Source organism: Cheilinus undulatus, linkage group 7, assembly GCF_018320785.1.
Source record: "Cheilinus undulatus linkage group 7, ASM1832078v1, whole genome shotgun sequence".
Classification (NCBI taxonomy): domain Eukaryota; kingdom Metazoa; phylum Chordata; class Actinopteri; order Labriformes; family Labridae; genus Cheilinus; species Cheilinus undulatus.
The window spans coordinates 4,024,175-4,042,481 of NC_054871.1; the positions used below are offsets into that span (position 1 = coordinate 4,024,175).

At 39.1% G+C, this 18,307-nt stretch overlaps 1 protein-coding gene and 1 long non-coding RNA gene across 2 annotated transcripts; one reads left to right on the top strand and one right to left on the bottom strand.

Annotated features, from left to right (window-relative positions):
- Positions 1-775: 775 nt before the first annotated feature.
- On the top strand, positions 776-9,994 carry LOC121512577. Its single transcript, XR_005992123.1, has 3 exons — positions 776-953; positions 6,903-7,007; positions 9,242-9,994. It is a non-coding gene; the product is annotated as an uncharacterized LOC121512577 (long non-coding RNA).
- A 2,815-nt stretch (positions 9,995-12,809) lies between these two features.
- Positions 12,810-18,307, bottom strand: LOC121512682. Its single transcript, XM_041792073.1, has 5 exons — positions 18,230-18,307; positions 17,268-17,366; positions 16,998-17,162; positions 15,623-15,733; positions 12,810-13,245 (listed from the first exon to the last, which is right to left on the bottom strand). The coding sequence occupies exons 1-5, from the start codon at positions 18,279-18,281 to the stop codon at positions 13,028-13,030; spliced, it is 645 nt and encodes a 214-aa protein (XP_041648007.1). The 5' UTR covers positions 18,282-18,307; the 3' UTR covers positions 12,810-13,027.

An 18,307-nucleotide genomic window follows, 5' to 3' on the forward strand; every position in this document is an offset into this window, starting at 1 on the left:
AGCTATCCCTCAGTAGCAAACGATCTTATGCTGTGGGTAAGTTGCTTCTCTGTTGGCTCAGATGTAAATTCTGCTTTACATGTAAATTCTGAGGATATAAAGCATAAAATCCATCAGTATTGTTGTTTACATGAATATCTAACAGAACGCTGGAATAAACTGTAGTTTTATTGCTCTGCTAGTGACTTTTGGTTCAGTTTGTAAGAGCTAATAATGTTAGCTAGCCGCTGCTGGCTCTACGTCTTTTAATATGGAACTTTCCTTTGTAGTCTGAGCGGGAACAGACGTCTGAGCGACTTGCTGTTAATTCTTCACACTGTGGTTGTGTGTGCTGTCCCATGTTTACAGGTATGTTCAGTTTAAGCTGTGTTTTACTGTATTTGCTGCTTAAAATGACAGAATTTAATGTGTTTCTGGAACATGTTTGCTGTGGCATATTTTCACCGCTAGATGGTGCTATTGGTTTAATTTTGGTTCTACAATGCTAAAATGAGCTCTGGCCTGTGAACATTGAGCTTTTAGGTCTGGAAACTGGTAATGTGATACAAGATACTGTGAAAATATTGTTACTTTAACAATTTTGTATTTATTTTGAATACATCCCACTCTTATAAAATATGCAAGGTATTTTATTTTGTAAGAGACATTTTTGTTAGCTTTTGTGGATTTTATTTATGTAACATTTACCTTTAACTGAAAAATTATACCACTATACGATTACTGTGTCAGTAGCAAACGATCTTATGCTGTGGTCTGAGCGGGAACAGACGTCTGAGCGACTTGCTGTTAATTCTTCACACTGTGGTTGTGTGTGCTGTCCCATGTTTACAGAGAGAATAAACCAGACCAAGTGCTTCATTCATCCTGCCTCCTGTCCACTGTATCACACCAGCAACAGACCAAAATAGGATAGGTCACACATGTCTTCATGAAAAGAAGAAAAAAGATCAGCAGTGAGTTGTTTTCTTTTCAAAAACGACAAAAGTCAAGTACTAACATGTCTATAGTCGCCATGTTTCGCATTAATCCTTGGTACCAGCGCCAGCCGCTAGATAGCTGCTATGTCAAATGTTTTGTTGCTCTGTTTGGCCCATAGAGATGTGACAGACAGAACGTTCATCCAATCACACTCCCAGTTTTTTTTTAAAATCCTCTGCCTTTTCTCAAACGTTTCCTATTGAAGCTTTCCATCTGGGAAAGCTGTATGGGGGGTTAATTCATGCCCCCATACAGTGAGAGCACATGAAGACATTAGCTAATGAGACATGTTTGGTTTTTTGAAACAGGCTGTAAAACAGTTTAATTCTAGAGTAAACAACGTCTTTTTAACAAGTGATCAGTTGGGACTTCTGGTGTTCCTGCAGCCTGTATTGCAATTTTTTTGCACTTCCACATTGGCTTCATTTTTCAGGTTCAGGTTCAAGTTGCCGCTTGGTTGAAGTGTTCCTCTTTCTGCAAACGTTTCAATTGGAATCTGGCTGTTAGAGGCCGTTTGCCCCTCCTGGCCACCGTACATTTTGGTTTTTTAATTTATTTAAAAGCACAAAGAAAAAGGAAAAAGGAAACCGGCTCTTGGAAGCGGCCAATCTAGAGAGGAAACAACATGACTCCCTCATAACTTTATGTGCCTGACAGTATATCACCTATAAAAGCATATTTATGACAACATGAGGGAGAAAAGCTGTTAAAGAGGCCCTGCTAACTCTGTTCATACTTTTGTTAATGTGTAAATAACAATAACAATAACAATAGTAACAAAAAGTCTTTATTTTCAGCACTCATTTCAAAATTAAACTTAGAGTGATTTACAAGAAGGTAAAAATAAAACTGGTGGGTTATAAAATCAAAAGCACATTTGGAGAAAAATGAAAACAGCAAATATTCAATAAAGGAAAATGATTGAGGAAAGCTGACTTTTACAGACAAATGCACATTAAAGCCTTCAGCTATTTTTCTAAAACAAACAAAAACATTGCATTGGTCTCATAGAACTGTGATGGACCTAGCATGCTGTGAAGCTCAGCATCCACATTCAGGAAGTGTGGTTCTTGGGTTTAACTGATGAAAAGTGTGAAGAGAGCGAGCAGGAACAGAGACAAACTCAGTCTGGTGGTCAGAGCTGATCACGCAGGGCGGCTTTCCAACAGTTAGATGTAGCATTAACTAGATAAAACTCCTGATAGAAAAATATGCTTTCCCAGTCAGGATGATGTCCACACACGTTTGCAGATGCACAGCCCGGAATCTGGATGATCTGGCCACGCTCAGTCTCTGTGGATGAGACACAGAAAAATCTGTTTTAGTACGTCTTGCTGTGTTGACTGATGCAAACTACGATTGTCAGTTTTCTTATTTCCATGGTAAATGTTGAATGAAGGTCTCTGCTGTCACCTTAAGTTGTCTGAACTCAGGCCTGGAGTGGCTAATCTGGAGGCTGAACTGGTTTTTGATGGTAAATAGATCATACAGGCTACAGGGGATGAGCACTGAATGTTTGAGTAGTGTTTCCCCTCGCAACATTTCCTTCTCTCTTTCTGCATTTCTCAACAGTAATGTTATGTGTCCATCAGCCAATCAGTTTGCTAGTTTCTTGTTCCCATGGCTGATGTGCAATAACAGCCTGTTACCACCATCTAGGGCAGTGGTACTCAACCTTATTCTACCCAAGAGCCACTTTGTCTTAAAAATACTTCTGCGAGAGCCACATTCAAAAATTTGATAATCAATCTATCCACAGTTGAAATGAAACAGTGAATTGATGGATTATTGTGTTGTTAATGGGATGAAATAGGCTACATGAAAATGTCTGTATAGTGTCAAAAGAAAATATATTTCACTGATAATAAGCAGTTTTCTTATTTATGTAAGTTCCACCTGGACTAAAGTCTTTTTAAAATATCAGAATGTGCCGACTGCCCTGCCTCACACCTGCAGCTCTCCCTCAAAAATCGTTCTGTTCTGCCAGTTTGTTGCTTTCATTTTTCTGTTTCTGCCCTTTTGACAGTATTTATTAATAGTAAGTTTAATATCAAATCAAACACCCACTTTTTGGCAAGTTTTATGCAATTGTTCATTATTTAACAATGTGATCTGTGTGTGTTTGGCTCATTGATGATGATGCTCATCTCAAAAATCATCATCAAATACGAGTATGGGAGAGCACTGACAGGAAGGGACTGAACAAATCTGTTAAAACGAGGGCATTAGAAGCTTCAATTTGAACACAAGACAGCACACCTGAACGAACTTACTGAAGAGACGCTATCAGTGGACTTCCTCTGCTCTCTTTCACGCATGTTCCTGTGTCTAGCACGCATCAGACAGAAATAATAAACAAGTCTTCTTTTGATGAATGTTAGAATCTCTGCATTGCTGCTTATTGATAATGAATGGACATAAAAGGTGATAGGAACATTAAAACTTTAAATACGGCTCATGCAGGCAGTGAAAAACAGAGACAGATGGATAAGAGGCTGTTACAGATAAATCAGTAACTAAGGAGTCCAGCAGATTTCAGCTGAATAAAGTCAAATTTAGTTTGATTTTGCCCATATAAAGAAATTGACACCATAAATGATGACAGAAGATTCTTAAGGAGAATGGAGGGAGAAATATTCAGCATCCTCTGTTGAAGATCTGAGTGAGAATTAGAAATGCTCACTGAGTTTTTATTTTATTTCAGAATAAACCATTCATTAACAGTTAGTGTTTTTGTGTTATGATTAATTTACTACCATTAAAGAAATATATCTGACAAATAACAAGAACATTTAATCCCCAGTGTGTCAGTGTCTGTCTCTATCAGTGAAGTCTGACTCATGTGTCTGTAGTGTTTCATATGTAGACAGAGAGGAGCTTTATTGAGAGGAGAGCTGATACTGATCATGCTGATGAGGGATCTTACAGCAGAGGTACATATGATATATAGCAAATATATTCCTAACAACAGAACTGTGGCTAGCTGAAACACTGAGTGGCTAGTAGCCATTAGTCACAGTGGCTTGTGTGAAAAAAGTGAAAGTCAAGCCCTGTTCATATGTAAGTGTACACATGCACACACCACAGCAAGCTGACCACAGACAATACTCCACCCTACTGATGGAGATAACACAGTAGAGGATTTACCCCACCCTACTGATGGAGATAACACAGTAGAGGATTTACCCCACCCTACTGATGGAGATAATACAGTAGAGGATTTACCCCACCCTACTGATGGAGATAACACAGTAGAGGATTTACCCCACCCTACTGATGGAGATAACACAGTAGAGGATTTACCCCACCCTACTGATGGAGATAACACAGTAGAGGATTTACCCCACCCTACTGATGGAGATAACACAGTAGAGGATTTACCCCACCCTACTGATGGAGATAATACAGTAGAGGATTTACCCCACCCTACTGATGGAGATAATACAGTAGAGGATTTACCCCACCCTACTGATGGAGATAATACAGTAGAGGATTTACCCCACCCTACTGATGGAGATAATACAGTAGAGGATTTACCCCACCCTACTGATGGAGATAACACAGTAGAGGATTTAAATTCCTCAGATAGAACGATGCAGTAGTCTAAGCAGACTGACGTCAGAGGCAGTCATAGAACGCTCATTACACCCATCGGAGACTTGAGACTTACCTAGACTCATGACCAAAGACTTGTGACTTGACTTGGACTTGCAAAAATGACTTGTGTGCATCTCAGAGAAAAAAAACAGGAAGGTTTTTCACAGCCCTGCAAGAGAGAGCCACTCTCCTTCTTTTTTATCCAATCTTCCCAGTGTACGATGAGTTTTATGTTGAATATTGTTGTACACTATGTGTTTATCATGGGGGGCTTAAATGTGTTCATCTGTTAGAAGAGGGGCCAGCAGAAGAAGTTTGGGAGCTGCTGTTTGATCAACATAATTTGCACAGACATCTTTTTCTATAAGAGCTCACCTGTTCTTTTGAAGCAGTGGTCCTGATTGCCGTAACACTCCACTGTGTTGTTGCAGACAGTTTGATCAGTGCAGGTGGAACAGTTCAGGCCGTTTGGTTTAAGATCAGGATCTGAAACAAAAGAAAAAAGAATGGGACATGAAGTTAACTGAAAGTCTGAAAACATGTTAGATAGTGAAAAGAGCTAGCTTTTGAAATTCATAAACAGTAATGTGATCTAAAAATCCTTTTCAACCAAACTGAAACTCAGAAAACACCTGCTATGGTTGCACCAGTGTGGTCTGGTTTGAACGTATGTTCTTACTTGTAACAGAGTTTACTCTAGTAACATTTCAGGTGTTGCACCAGCTTCAGATAGTAACAATGGCCTAAGTTACAACTTAAATCTTACACCTGCCTCCTTACAGGTGTAAATTTCTCCATAGAATACGGTTGTCATAGCGATGGCTCTGAGAGATGGGATAACCCAGAGAATTATGAGGAGTTGAGGATTTCACTGGCAAAATTAGGCTGTAGGCTTTAATAATCACACATGCAAAATATCCAGTCATGTTTTTATCCACACTCGACACTGTTTGAGGACTAGAAGGTAGTTATCCTTTCTTTTTTTAGCCATCAGCATCTGTAACAAACAGTGGGGTAACAAGACTATATAAAAACCTAATATAAACCTAGTATATGGCAGACCACAACTATCTGGGAAACCTGTTGAAATGCCTGACTGGCAGAGGGATTTTGTCATTATTGTTATTTTCTGTGAGCCAAATTTATTGTGGAAACTTAAATGTACATAGCTGCATGCTGTCCTCTCTCTCTCTGTCTCTCCCTTTAATAAAGTTCCTCTCTGTGTACATATGAAACTCTACAGAGACATGAGTCAGACTTTACTGATAGAGACAGAGTCACTGGAGATTAAATGTTTTATTGTCAGATAGAAGTCTTCTATCTAAGTTTCTACTAACAATAAAACACTGTTAATGAACTGTTTATTCTGAAATTAGATTAAAACTGCAGCAGGTTTCATGAACATTTCTAATTCTCCTCAGACAAGTGTGTAAGGGCCTTTATGTGTGTAACATTAAGTTGAATGTCTACTTTAGTGTTCCTGTTGTTTTTTTTATATCCCTTAATTATCTATAAACAGCACATTTATTATATTCCCTGCAAATAAAGACATGCTAAACATTTAAGCAGTGTTCTCTTAACAATGCAAATGCAGATATTTTAACATTTATTTGTTCCCCACAATCATATAGTATTAAGGGAATATTTACCAATTATTTTTTTACCACAGCGCACACCCCTGACTTACACGGGCAACACACACACACACAGCGCTGATGTGCTGGTCCTCTGTGGTCAGAGAGGAGCTTTAAGAGGAGAAAGTTCTGCTGTTTATCCTCCAGTATTCTCAAACTTTTGCCCTAAACAGATAGAAGCCTGAAGTCTACACTACCAACATGTTAGTGTGTGTTTCAGTGTAGGTGTGTGTAAGTGTGTGAGTGTCACGTTTGTGTGTGTCACTCTTATGCAGCATGAAAGCAGATGAAGATGAGAGGAGAGCAGCTGACACCGACTACTTTGGATTTATTTGTTGTTTCTTCTTTTTGAGGTTTATTTCAGATTCATTTTGGGGGTTGGTAGTTTCTTTGAGTAATTTCTCGATTTGTTTGGGAAATTGTGAATTTAGTTATTTGCATGAAGGTAGCCTATATTTTTTTGAATTAACCTTCATGTCTTTTTTGGGAATATTTTGATTTACTTTGGTTTTGTTGTTGTTTTCTGCATCACTCGAGGGATTAGTTATTCTCCTTAATTAATACTATTTTGTTCATTTCTCCTTATTTAGTTATTCTTATCCCCCTTTGAGGATTTTTGGGTTCTTGCAATTGTTTCTGTGCATTCTGTTAATTTGGCCTAATTGGTCTAATTTTTAGTTTTTGTCCTTTCAGAGCTGAGAGCCACGGGTGGAGGAGTTGGTGTCCTGGGTGGTGGTGTCCCCCTCCTGGTGTGCTGTTTCCCTGGTTTGGGTCCCTTCCACGTCCGTCCAATTGAGTGTGAGCCTGACACAAGCGTCTGGGGTGATTTAAGTATTTATCAAATCAGTTTTAAAAGGGGTCAAGGGAGAATATCATAAAGTACTATCTATATTGCTTGTTAATTTAACATACCTGTTTTGGCCGTCTTGATTAAAAAAAAAAAAAATCACCTTATAAAGCAGCAGGTCCACCAGACCCACTCTGCAGCAGGAAGTTTAACGCTGTTGTCTGCAGCATCGAGGGTAAATGCTCATGACTTTATACATTTTAACACACCACATTTTAGCACCCCAGTGATTTGCACAAAACTCCAAGCAAAGATACCAAAGATGTGAAATGGCTCAGCCCTCATCATCTCTGCAAAGGAAAACAATGGAATGCATGCACAGCATGGAAACACTGAATCATTTGGAATTAAATCCATCAGCGCAGAATTACGCTAATAACATCGACAATTCCTCGTATCCCTAATTCGTAAATAACTGTATTCTATTTTGTCATAAAATTTTATAAAGTGTCCCAACTTTTGTGGAATTGGGGATTGTACTATGGTATCTAAAAGTTGATTTTATCAGTCAACATCATTGAAGGGTAGATTAGAGTGTATTCAGGAACAAAGGAATGACGAAGTTCCTGTTTACTAAAACCTTGTCAGCAGAAATACTCACAGGTTAAATTGCCACTGTTGCAGTCGTCTGTGTTGCAGCAACGAAAAGATCCAGCCACTATGTAACCCGCATGACTGAATGAGAATATCTGATCCTGTGCAGCGCAGAATGATGGTGGAACACACATCCTTACGATGCTATCGTATGTGCGACTGCCTTCTGAAACTGAACACAGATTTTAAAGGGTAAAAACAAACAAAGAGCAATTAAACAAAATCTAATCTCAAACTGACTCAGTAAAAGTCTTAAGGACAACTTTTACTTTTCTGTCACAGTCTTACCTTGAAAGACAATTGTTGCACACAGCTCAGCAGAAGAGTTGCATGGTTTTGATGTAGTGTCACCTATTGCTTCCTTGTGCTGACACTGAAGAGCTTCAGCTGCAGTCAGGAGGGAAAAGAGATATTTGTGAATGAATCGTACGAATAAACCTGAAGAGTCGACTCTCAGCTACAGTGCTTAAGAAATGTATTAGACCACCTGTCATATTTGTCTAAAGACCATCCAGCATCATGAAGTGCTTTAATGCAGACTCTTGGTGTATTAACCATAGCAGAAAGATAAAAAATGATTTTGGTTTTACCAATTTTTACCAATGCTGTTAATTTAGGGCACCTGTGGCATAAACCTTAGCCACCACCACCTAGTGGTGGTCTAATAAATTTGTTAAGCACTGTATGTCTTCTAGGGTTTTTTATTAGCATTGTAGTAAGAGTCTACCCAGAACAATGATCACAATCTAAGGCTGCTAATATCACACCCGCTTTGGAGAGAAAGACAACCAAAGTGGGGTCAAAACCTGGCTATGAGGGGGGAGAGATCCTTTCTCCTTTCTTAATCTACCTATGTTTATTCCTTCTCCCTGGCTTTGGAGTTTCCGAGGCAGTAAGACTCCTAAACTGACATTCTGGAGAAAAGACAGACTAAAACTAACATTAACGGACTTCTCTAAGTGGTTGGGATTCTACAATTGTTTAGTTTTAGATAACTCACTTCAGACCAATGTTTGGCTTTGGATTATGCCAATGTGGGACACAAATGACCCTTCCAGCCTCTCAGACCATAAAACTATCTTCCTGCAGAGACTCTGGCTGACCCTTCCACACCATTAAAATTCCTCTGACACACAGGAAACTGCAATAGTCAAAAAGCTTCGAAACTGTCTTAAAATTCATGTTTGGTAACTGGAAACCGTGATATTATTGTGAATCTCTTCACAAGCGATCTAATGATGTTTTTCTTTCATTTCTGGCATTCTCCCTTACTGAATTATCGTTTATTGACTTTAATCTATAATCTCTGATTTCTAAGTCAAAAATCTTCCATGGATCAACATTGCCACCTAGTGGTCAAGTTCCATCGAACTCTAAATGCAGTCACCTAATACAGTTGAAATGAGATATTCTGTGTGTTTAATTGTGTTTCTAACCAATTAACCACGTTTCTCATGTTTACTGTGTGATAGTTTTTTTTATGTTATCCTAGAATCTTATAACCATTTATGTTATGCATTATTTCATTAAGTTACGAACTTGGTGATGGTGGATTCATCTAGGATAATGACCCCTCCTCTTTCTTTCTTAGAAGAGAAGCCATACAGCATGTGGAGAGCAGTCCAAGAGAGAGTCTGGTCTGGACAGTTCAGTGTCCAGAAGAGTGCCGAGCAGACCAGAAAGCGGTCAGGTCTGGCCAGTCCAAGATGCCCCACTGAGGAGAGTTCTGCTGAGTCTCCTTGGGCCTCTTAGGCCCATTCTTGATCCAAGCGTTGTGCCAAGTCTGATAAACAATCAGACTTAGAATTTTCTTATCCAGTACAAGATTTTTCCTAACCTTTTTGTCGCTTTGCGCTAACTTTTTGTAACGCAGAGTTTTTGTTTTTCTTTTATCACCCGATCGACTTCACTGTGAGCCAGCAGTCACGTAGTCTTGATGCGTTTGACTTTATCTAATTTTTTAATTGAACAATCAAGAGCTGTTTTCTTTGGAACGAGAGACAATCCTTCCCAGAGTCTGTGGATTAGAGTCTGTACAGCCGTCCCTACAGTCTGAGCGACCCATCGGCACCGCAGCAGCCCAGCTGAACCCATCCAGGTCAGACCAGAGTTGGCACGCGGTAGCTTCGGGTGTTCAGAACTTGCCAGGCTCCTTCCACCAGGCCCTTCCGGACAGGCTATTTTTCTTCCAAATTCACACTCCAAATTCTACACCGTCAGTTAAATTTTTCTGTTAGGATTATTAAAATAATCCACCCTCACCAACTAAGATAGCATCCTTTCTCTTCACCATATTTAGTCATGTCTGTTTATTCATTTACATGATCTATTCATATAACCTGTGATTTATGTCTGTTATTTTGTGATTTTATAATAAATCTTCAAAAATACAGTCGTTGCACAGGAATTCCTTCGATTAAGCTGAGAATGAGTCAATGTTATGAGGATTTCCTACTTTAGAAATTAGATTGATTTACAGTTAATGTTCTGGTTGATTAATTAAAAGTTTTGATTAATTAATAATTACAATATTTTATTGGTTAATTAATAACCAATCCGCGCAAGCAGTGGTGCCCTATTCATTACAAGGTTTACTTGATAATATTAATTTATTATCAGCCATCTTATTTACTACAGCATGGTCATAGACAAACCAAAGAAAATGTGTTTCAACATGCTGTCTTCCTCAGCTGAAACATGTTTGTTGTTGTTGGTACGCTGCCATGCCAAGTAATAAAACCCCGGAAAGCACAGATCTGAGAGATGACTATTCAGTCTTTTTTGTTATTGTGCAACTGAAGAAGTCAAAATGCTGCACTGTGCTCCTTTTTCCTTCAAATGAATAAATAATTAAAAATGTATGCAGGACTGTCACTCTACTGCAGGTCAAACAAGAAATAAAACGAGTTAAACCTTTTAGTCTAAGTGAGGCATATATCTCATATAAAGTGTTAACACCTTCTTAAACATGCACAGTTGAGTCTACTGCTGACTGACAGACATACAAACTTTCATGCTCAGAGCTGAACTTACTGCATGTTTCCATTCTTATTGTGACCTTCTCTTGTGTTGCTGCAATGCCAGAATTTCCCCTCTGAGACTCAAAAGAGTTTTAGCTCATCGTATCCTGATAGCTTTGTTTAAATGTGTTTTTTATCTACCTGAAATAAATAAACTCTGAGAGGAAAGAGTAACGTTACCAGAGCTGAAGATCATCCAGACCAGAGCGGCACACAGAGTCAGCTTCATCATGATGAGTTCATGAACAGAGTCCTGGCTTCACGGGCGTAACTTCCCCTTTTATACTGAAGCTGAGATTCAAAAGATGAAGAAATTTCTCCCTGCGGGCAGATTAAGGAGGGGCCCACCGTACTCATCATGTTCCAACAAGAACAGGTACCTGCAGAAATCATGCCAGATGCTGTAGCACTAGCAAACACTGCACATTTATTATAGACGAATACAGAGAAAAACCTGAAGTTGGTTTAGAAGGTAAGAAAGTAGTCTAACATTTTCACACATGTATTTTACAGGCTAACGCCGAACAAACTAGATGAATAAAACCATGAATAGAACTTATTTTTTGAGATACACTATATTGCCCAAAGTGTTCACTAACCTGCCTTGACTCGCATATGAACTTAAGTGACATCCTATTCTTAATCATAGGGTTTAATATGACGTGGATCCACCCTTTTCAGCTATAACAGCTTCAACTCTTCTGGGAAGGCTTTCCACAAGGTTTAGGAGTGTGTTTATGGGAATTTTGACCATTCTTCCAGAAGAACATTTGTGAGGTCACACACTGATGTTGGACCAGAAGGCCTGGCTCTCAGTCTCCGCTCTAATTCACCCCAAAGGTGTTCTGTGGGGTTGAGGTCAGGACTCTGTGCAGTCCAGTCAAGTTGATCCACACCAAACTCTCTCATCCATGTCTTTGTGGATCTTGCTTTGTGCACTGGTGCACAGTCATGTTGGAACAGGAAGGGTCCATCCCCAAACTGTTCCCACAAAGTTGGGAGCATGGAATTGTCCAAAATCTCTTGGTATGCTGAAGCATTGAGAGTTCCTTTCACTGGAACTAAGGGGCCAAGCCCGTTCTCCTGGCAACTGCCAAACCCAGACTCGTCCATCAGATTGCCAGTTGGAGATGCACGACTGGTCACTCCAGAGAACGTGTCTCCCGTGCTCTAGAGTCCAGTGGCGGCGTGCTTTACACCACTGCATCCCACGCTTTGCATTGGACTTGGTGATGTATGGCTTGGACGCAGCTGCTCGGCCATGGTAACCCATTCCATGAAGCTCTCTAGCGAGCGAGCCATTCTTTCACAAATGTTTGTAGAAACAGTCTGCATGCCTAGGTGCTTGATTTTACACACCTGTGGCCATGGAAGTGATTGGAACACCTGATTTACATTATTTGAATGGATGAGTGAATACTTTTGGCAATATAGTGTATCTGTCAATCAAATGAGACACACCAATCAGTGCACAGTGAGGTTTTTCCTAAATATAATCAGAATGATTGTGATACAAAAACATTCATCCCCCATACAGTGAGAGCACATGAAGACATTAGCTAATGAGACATGTTTGATTTTTTGAACCAGGCTGTAAAACAGTTTAATTCTAGAGTAAACAATGTCTTTTTAACAAGTGATCAGTTGGGACTTCTGGTGTTCCTGCAGCCTGTATTGCAATTTTTTGCACTTCCACATTGGCTTCATTTTTCAGGTTCAGGTTCAAGTTGCCGCTTGGTTGAAGTGTTCCTCTTTATGCAGACATTTCAATTGGAATCTGGCTGTTAGAGGCTGTTTGCCCTTCCTGGCCACCGTACAGTTTGGTTTTTTAATTTATTTAAAAGCACAACACAAAGGACAAAGGAAACCGGCTCTTAGAAGCAGCCAATCTACAAATGAAACATCATGACTCCCTCATAACTTTATGTGCCTGATAGTATATCACCAATAAAAGCATATTTATGACAACATAAGGGAGAAAAGCTGTTAAAGAGGCCCTGCTAACTCTGTTCATACTTTTGTTAATGTGTAAATAACAATAACAATAACAATAGTAACAAAAAAGTCTTTATTTTCAGCACTCATTTCAAAATTAAACTTAGAGTGATTTACAAGAAGGTAAAAATAAAACTGGTGGGTTATAAAATCAAAAGCACATTTGGAGAAAAATGAAAACAGCAAACATTCAATAAAGGAAAATGACTGAGGACAGCTGACCTTTACAGACAAATGCACATTAAAGCCTTCAGCTATTTTTCTAAAACAAACAAAAACATTGCATTGGTCTCATAGAACTGTGATGGACCTAGCATGCTGTGAAGCTCAGCATCCACATTCAGGAAGTGTGGTTCTTGGGTTTAACTGATGAAAAGTGTGAAGAGAGCGAGCAGGAACAGAGACAAACTCAGTCTGGTGGTCAGAGCTGAATCACGCAGGGCGGCTTTCCAGCAGTTCGATGAAGCGTTACCTAGATAAAAAATTTGAAAAAAAAACTTTCTTTCCCAGTCAGGATGATGTCCACACACGTTTGCAGATGCACAGCCGTGGATCTGGATGATCTGGCCACGCTCAGTCACTGTGGATGAGACACAGAAAAATCTGTTTTAGCACGTCTTGCTGTGTTGACTGATGCAAACTACGATTGTCAGTTTTCTTATTTCCATGGTAAATGTTGAATGAAGGTCTCTGCTGTCACCTTAAGTTGTCTGAACTCAGGCCTGGAGTGGCTAATCTGGAGGCTGAACTGGTTTTTGATGGTAAATAGATCATACAGGCTACAGGGGACCAGCACTGAATGTTTGAGTAGTGTTTCCCTTGCAACATTTCCTTCTCTCTTTCTGCATCTCTCAACAGTAATGTTCTGTGTCCGTCAGCCAATCAGTTTGCTAGTTTCTTGTTCCTATGGCTGATTTGCAATAACAGCCTGTTACCACCATCTAGGGCAGTGGTACTCAACCTTATTCTACCCAAGAGCCACTTTGTCTTAAAAATACTTCTGCGAGAGCCACATTCCAAAATTTGATAATCAATCTATCCACAGTTGAAATGAAACAGTGAATTGATGGATTATTGTGTTGTTAATGGGATGAAATAGGCTACATGAAAATGTCTGTATAGTGTCAAAAGAAAGTATATTTCAATGATAATAAGCAGTTTTCTTATTTATGTAAGTTCCACCTGGACTAAAGTCTTTTTAAAATATCAGAATGTGCCGACTGCCCTGCCTCACACCTGCAGCTCTCCCTCAAAAATCGTTCTGCTCTGCCAGTTTGTTGCTTTCATTTTTCTGTTTCTGCCCTTTTGACAGTATTTGTTAATAGTACATTTAAGATCAAATAAAACACCCACTTTTTGGCAAGTTTTATGCAATTGTTCATTATTTAACAATGTGATCTGTGTGTGTTTGGCTCATTGATGATGATGCTCATCTCAAAAATCATCATCAAATACGAGTATGGGAGAGCACTGACAGGAAGGGACTGAACAAATCTGTTAAAACGAGGGCATTAGAAGCTTCAATTTGAACACAAGACAGCACACCTCAATGAACGAACTTACTGAAGAGACGCGCTATCAGTGGACTTCCTCTGCTCTCTTTCACGCATGTTCCTGTGTCTAGCACGCATCAGACAGAAATAATAAACAAGTCTTCTTTTGATGAATGTTAGAATCTCTGCATTGCTGCTTATTGATAATGAATGGACATAAAAGATGATAGGAACATTAAAACTTTAAATACGGCTCATGCAGGCAGTGAAAAACAGAGACAGATGGATAAGAGGCTGTTACAGATAAATCAGTAACTAAGGAGTCCAGCAGATTTCAGCTGAATAAAGTCAAATTTAGTTTGATTTTGCCCATATAAAGAAATTGACACCATAAATGATGACAGAAGATTCTTAAGGAGAATGGAGGGAGAAATATTCAGCATCCTCTGTTGAAGATCTGAGTGAGAATTAGAAATGCTCACTGAGTTTTTATTTTATTTCAGAATAAACCATTCATTAACAGTTGGTGTTGCTGTGTTATTATAAAATGACTACCATTAAAGAAATATATCTGACAAATAACAAGAACATTTAATCTCCAGTGTGTCAGTGTCTGTCTCTATCAGTGAAGTCTGACTCATGTGTCTGTAGTGTTTCATATGTAGACAGAGAGGAGCTTTATTGAGAGGAGAGCTGATACTGATCATGCTGATGAGGGATCTTACAGCAGATGTACAAATGATATACAGCAAATATATTCCTAACAACAGAACTGTGGCTAGCTGAAACACTGAGTGGCTAGTAGCCATTAGTCACAGTGGCTGACATGCGCACACCACAGCAAGCTGACCACAGACAATACTCCACCCTACTGATGGAATATAATACAGTAGAGGATTTACCCCACCCTACTGATGGAGATAATACAGTAGAGGATTTACCCCACCCTGCTGATGGAGATAATACAGTAGAGGATCTAAATTCCTCAGATAGAACGATGCAGTGGTCTAAGCAGACAGGACGTCAGAGGCAGATCATAGAACCCTTATTACAACCATCGGAGACTTGAGACTTACCTGGACTCATGACCAAAGACTTCAGATTTGACTTGGACTCGTGACCTAAGACTTCAGATTTGACTTGGACTCATGACCAAAGACTTGTGACTTGACTTGGACTTGCAAAAATGACTTGTGTGCATCTCAGCACTGAAGTGTGACAAATATGCAAAAAGAGAAAAAACCAGGAAGGTTTTAGCAGCCCTGCAAGAGAGAGCCACTCTCTTTCTTTTAATCCAGTCTTCCCAGTGTACAATGAGTTTAATGTTGAATATTGTTGTACAGTATGTGTTTATCATGGGGGGCTTAAATTTAATCTGTTAGAAGAGGGGCCAGCAGAAGAAGTTGGGGAACCACTGTTTAATCAACATAATTTGCACAGATGTCTTTCTCTATGAGAGCTCACCTGTTCTTTTGAAGCAGTGGTCCTGATTGCCGTAACACTCCACTGTTGTGTTGCAGACAGTTTGATCAGCACAGGTGGAACAGTTCAGGCCGTTTAGTTTAAGATCAGGATCTGAAACAAAAAAAAAAAAAGAATTGGACATGAAGTTAACTGAAAGTCTGAAAACATGTTAGCTAGTGAAAAGAGCTAGCTTTTGAAATCCAGAAAGAGTAACATGATCTAAAAATCCTTTTCAACCAAACAGAAACTCAGAAAACACCTGCTATGGTTGCACCAGTGTGGTCTGGTTTGAACGTTATGTTCTTACTTATAACAGAGTTTACTCTAGTAACATTTCAGGTGTTGCACCAGCTTCAGATAGTAACAATGGCCTAAGTCATATGTGAGTTTATGAGTTGGTAACTAGTTAAAGGTCTATATGCTGGAATGAGTTCATGGAAAAGATGTTAGAAAACATATCCACTAATGCATTTAGTAAAATATAATTGCAGTGTGTAATATTTATAAATGTTTGGTTTCATAACCCCTCTCTTTCTTCTTTCAGGCTGTTCATGCTTTCCAAATAAAACTAATTTTTTGTTTTTGTCCTTTCAGAGCTGAGAGCCACGGTTGGAGGAGTTGGTGTCCTGGGTGGTGGTGTCCCCCTCCTGGTGTGCTGTTTCCCTGGTTTGGGTCCCTCCCACGTTAGTGCAATTGAGTGTGAGCCTGACACAAGCGTCTGGGGTGATTTAAGTATTCATAAAATCAGTTTAAAAGGGGTCAAAGGCAAATATCATAAAGTAATACCTATATAGCTTGTAAATGAGTTGAAGAAAATCCCTGTTAAGAAATTTAACATGACTGTTTTGGCCACCTTGATTAAAAAAAAAAAAAAAAAAAATCTTATAAAGCAGCAGGTCCATCAGACCCACTGTGCAGCAGGAAGTTTAACACTGTTGTCTGCAAAAACTCCAAGCAAAGATACCAAAGATGTGAGATGGCTCAGCCCTCATCATCTCTGCAAAGGAAAACAATGGAATGCATGCACAGCATGGAAACACACTGAATCATTTGGAATTAAATCCATCAGTGCAGAATTATGCTCATAACATCGACAATTCCTCGTATCTCTAATTTGTAAATATATTACATTATATATATATATATATATATATATATATATATATATATATATATATATATATATTATTGTATTATATGTTTTTATAAAGATTTTATAAAGTGCCCCAACTTTCATGGAATTAGGGATTGTACTATGGTATCTAAAAATTGATTTTATCAGTCAACATCATTGAAGCATAGATTAAAGTGTATTCAGGAACAAAGGAATGAAGAATTTCCTGTTTACTAAAACCTTGTCAGCAGAAATACTCACAGGTTAAAGTGTCATTATTGCAGTCATCTGTGTTGCAGCAACGAATAGATGTAGCAGCTGTGAATGCGCCATAACTGACTGAGAGTATCTCATCCTGTGCAGCGCAGACTGATGGTGGAACACACATCCTTATGGTTTGTTTTAATCTGCGATCATTTTCTGTATCTGAACACAGATTTTAAAGGGTAAAACCAAACAAAGAGCAATTAAAACAAAATATGATCTCAAACTGACTCAAGGACAACTTTTACTTTTCTGTCACAGTCTTACTGTGTATGGCAACTGTTGCACACAGCTCAGCAGGAAGGCCGCATGGTTTTGAAAAAGGGAGGCTGCTGAAATCCTGGTTCACACACTTAAGAGCTCCAACTGAGGTCAGGAGGGAAAAGAAATGTGTGATAATGAATCATACAAATACATTCTGAAGAGTCGACTCTCAGGTATGTCTATTAGGGTTTTTTTTATTACTTTAAATGGTCATAGACAAACCAAAGAAAATGTGTTTCAACATGCTGTCTTCCTCAGCCGAAACATGTTTGTTGTTTTTGGTACGCTGCCATGCCAAGAAATAAAAACCCAAAAGCACAGATCTGAGAGATGACTATTCAGTCTTTTTTTGTTGTTGTGCACCTTAAGATGTCAAAATGCTGCACTGTGCTCCTGTTTTCCTTCAAATTAAATAATAATCTACAGTTTATGCAAGACTTTCACTCTGCTGCAAGTAAAACAAAAAATAAAATAAGTTAAACCTTTAGTCTAAGTGAGGCATATATCTCATATATAGTGTTAACACCTTCTTAAACATGCACAGTTGAGTCTACTGCTGACTGACAGACAAAAACTTTCATCCTCAGAGCTGAAGTTACTGCATGTTTCCATTCTTATTGTGATCTTCTCTTGTGTTGCTGCAATGCCAGAATTTCCCCTCTGAGGCTCGAAAGAGTTATTTTTTTTAAAGGTGCATTTTTGGGCTTTTTGTGTCTGTAGTTGACAGAGGAGGACAGTGGATAGAGTCAGGAAAGGAGACAAGAGTGGGGAGAGACATGCGGAAAAAAGGGCCACAGGTCAGAATCGAACTTGGGCCGCCTGCGTATATGGGGCACGCCTTAAACCACTAGACCATATGCACCCCTCTCAAAAGTGTTTTAGCTCATCGTATCCTGACAGCTTCGCTAAATGCATTTTTTATCTACCTCAAATAAATAAACGCTGACAGGAAAGAGTAACGTTACCGGAGCTGAAGATCATCCAGACCAGAGCGGCACACAGAGTCAGCTTCATCATGATGAGTTCATGAACAGAGTCCTGGT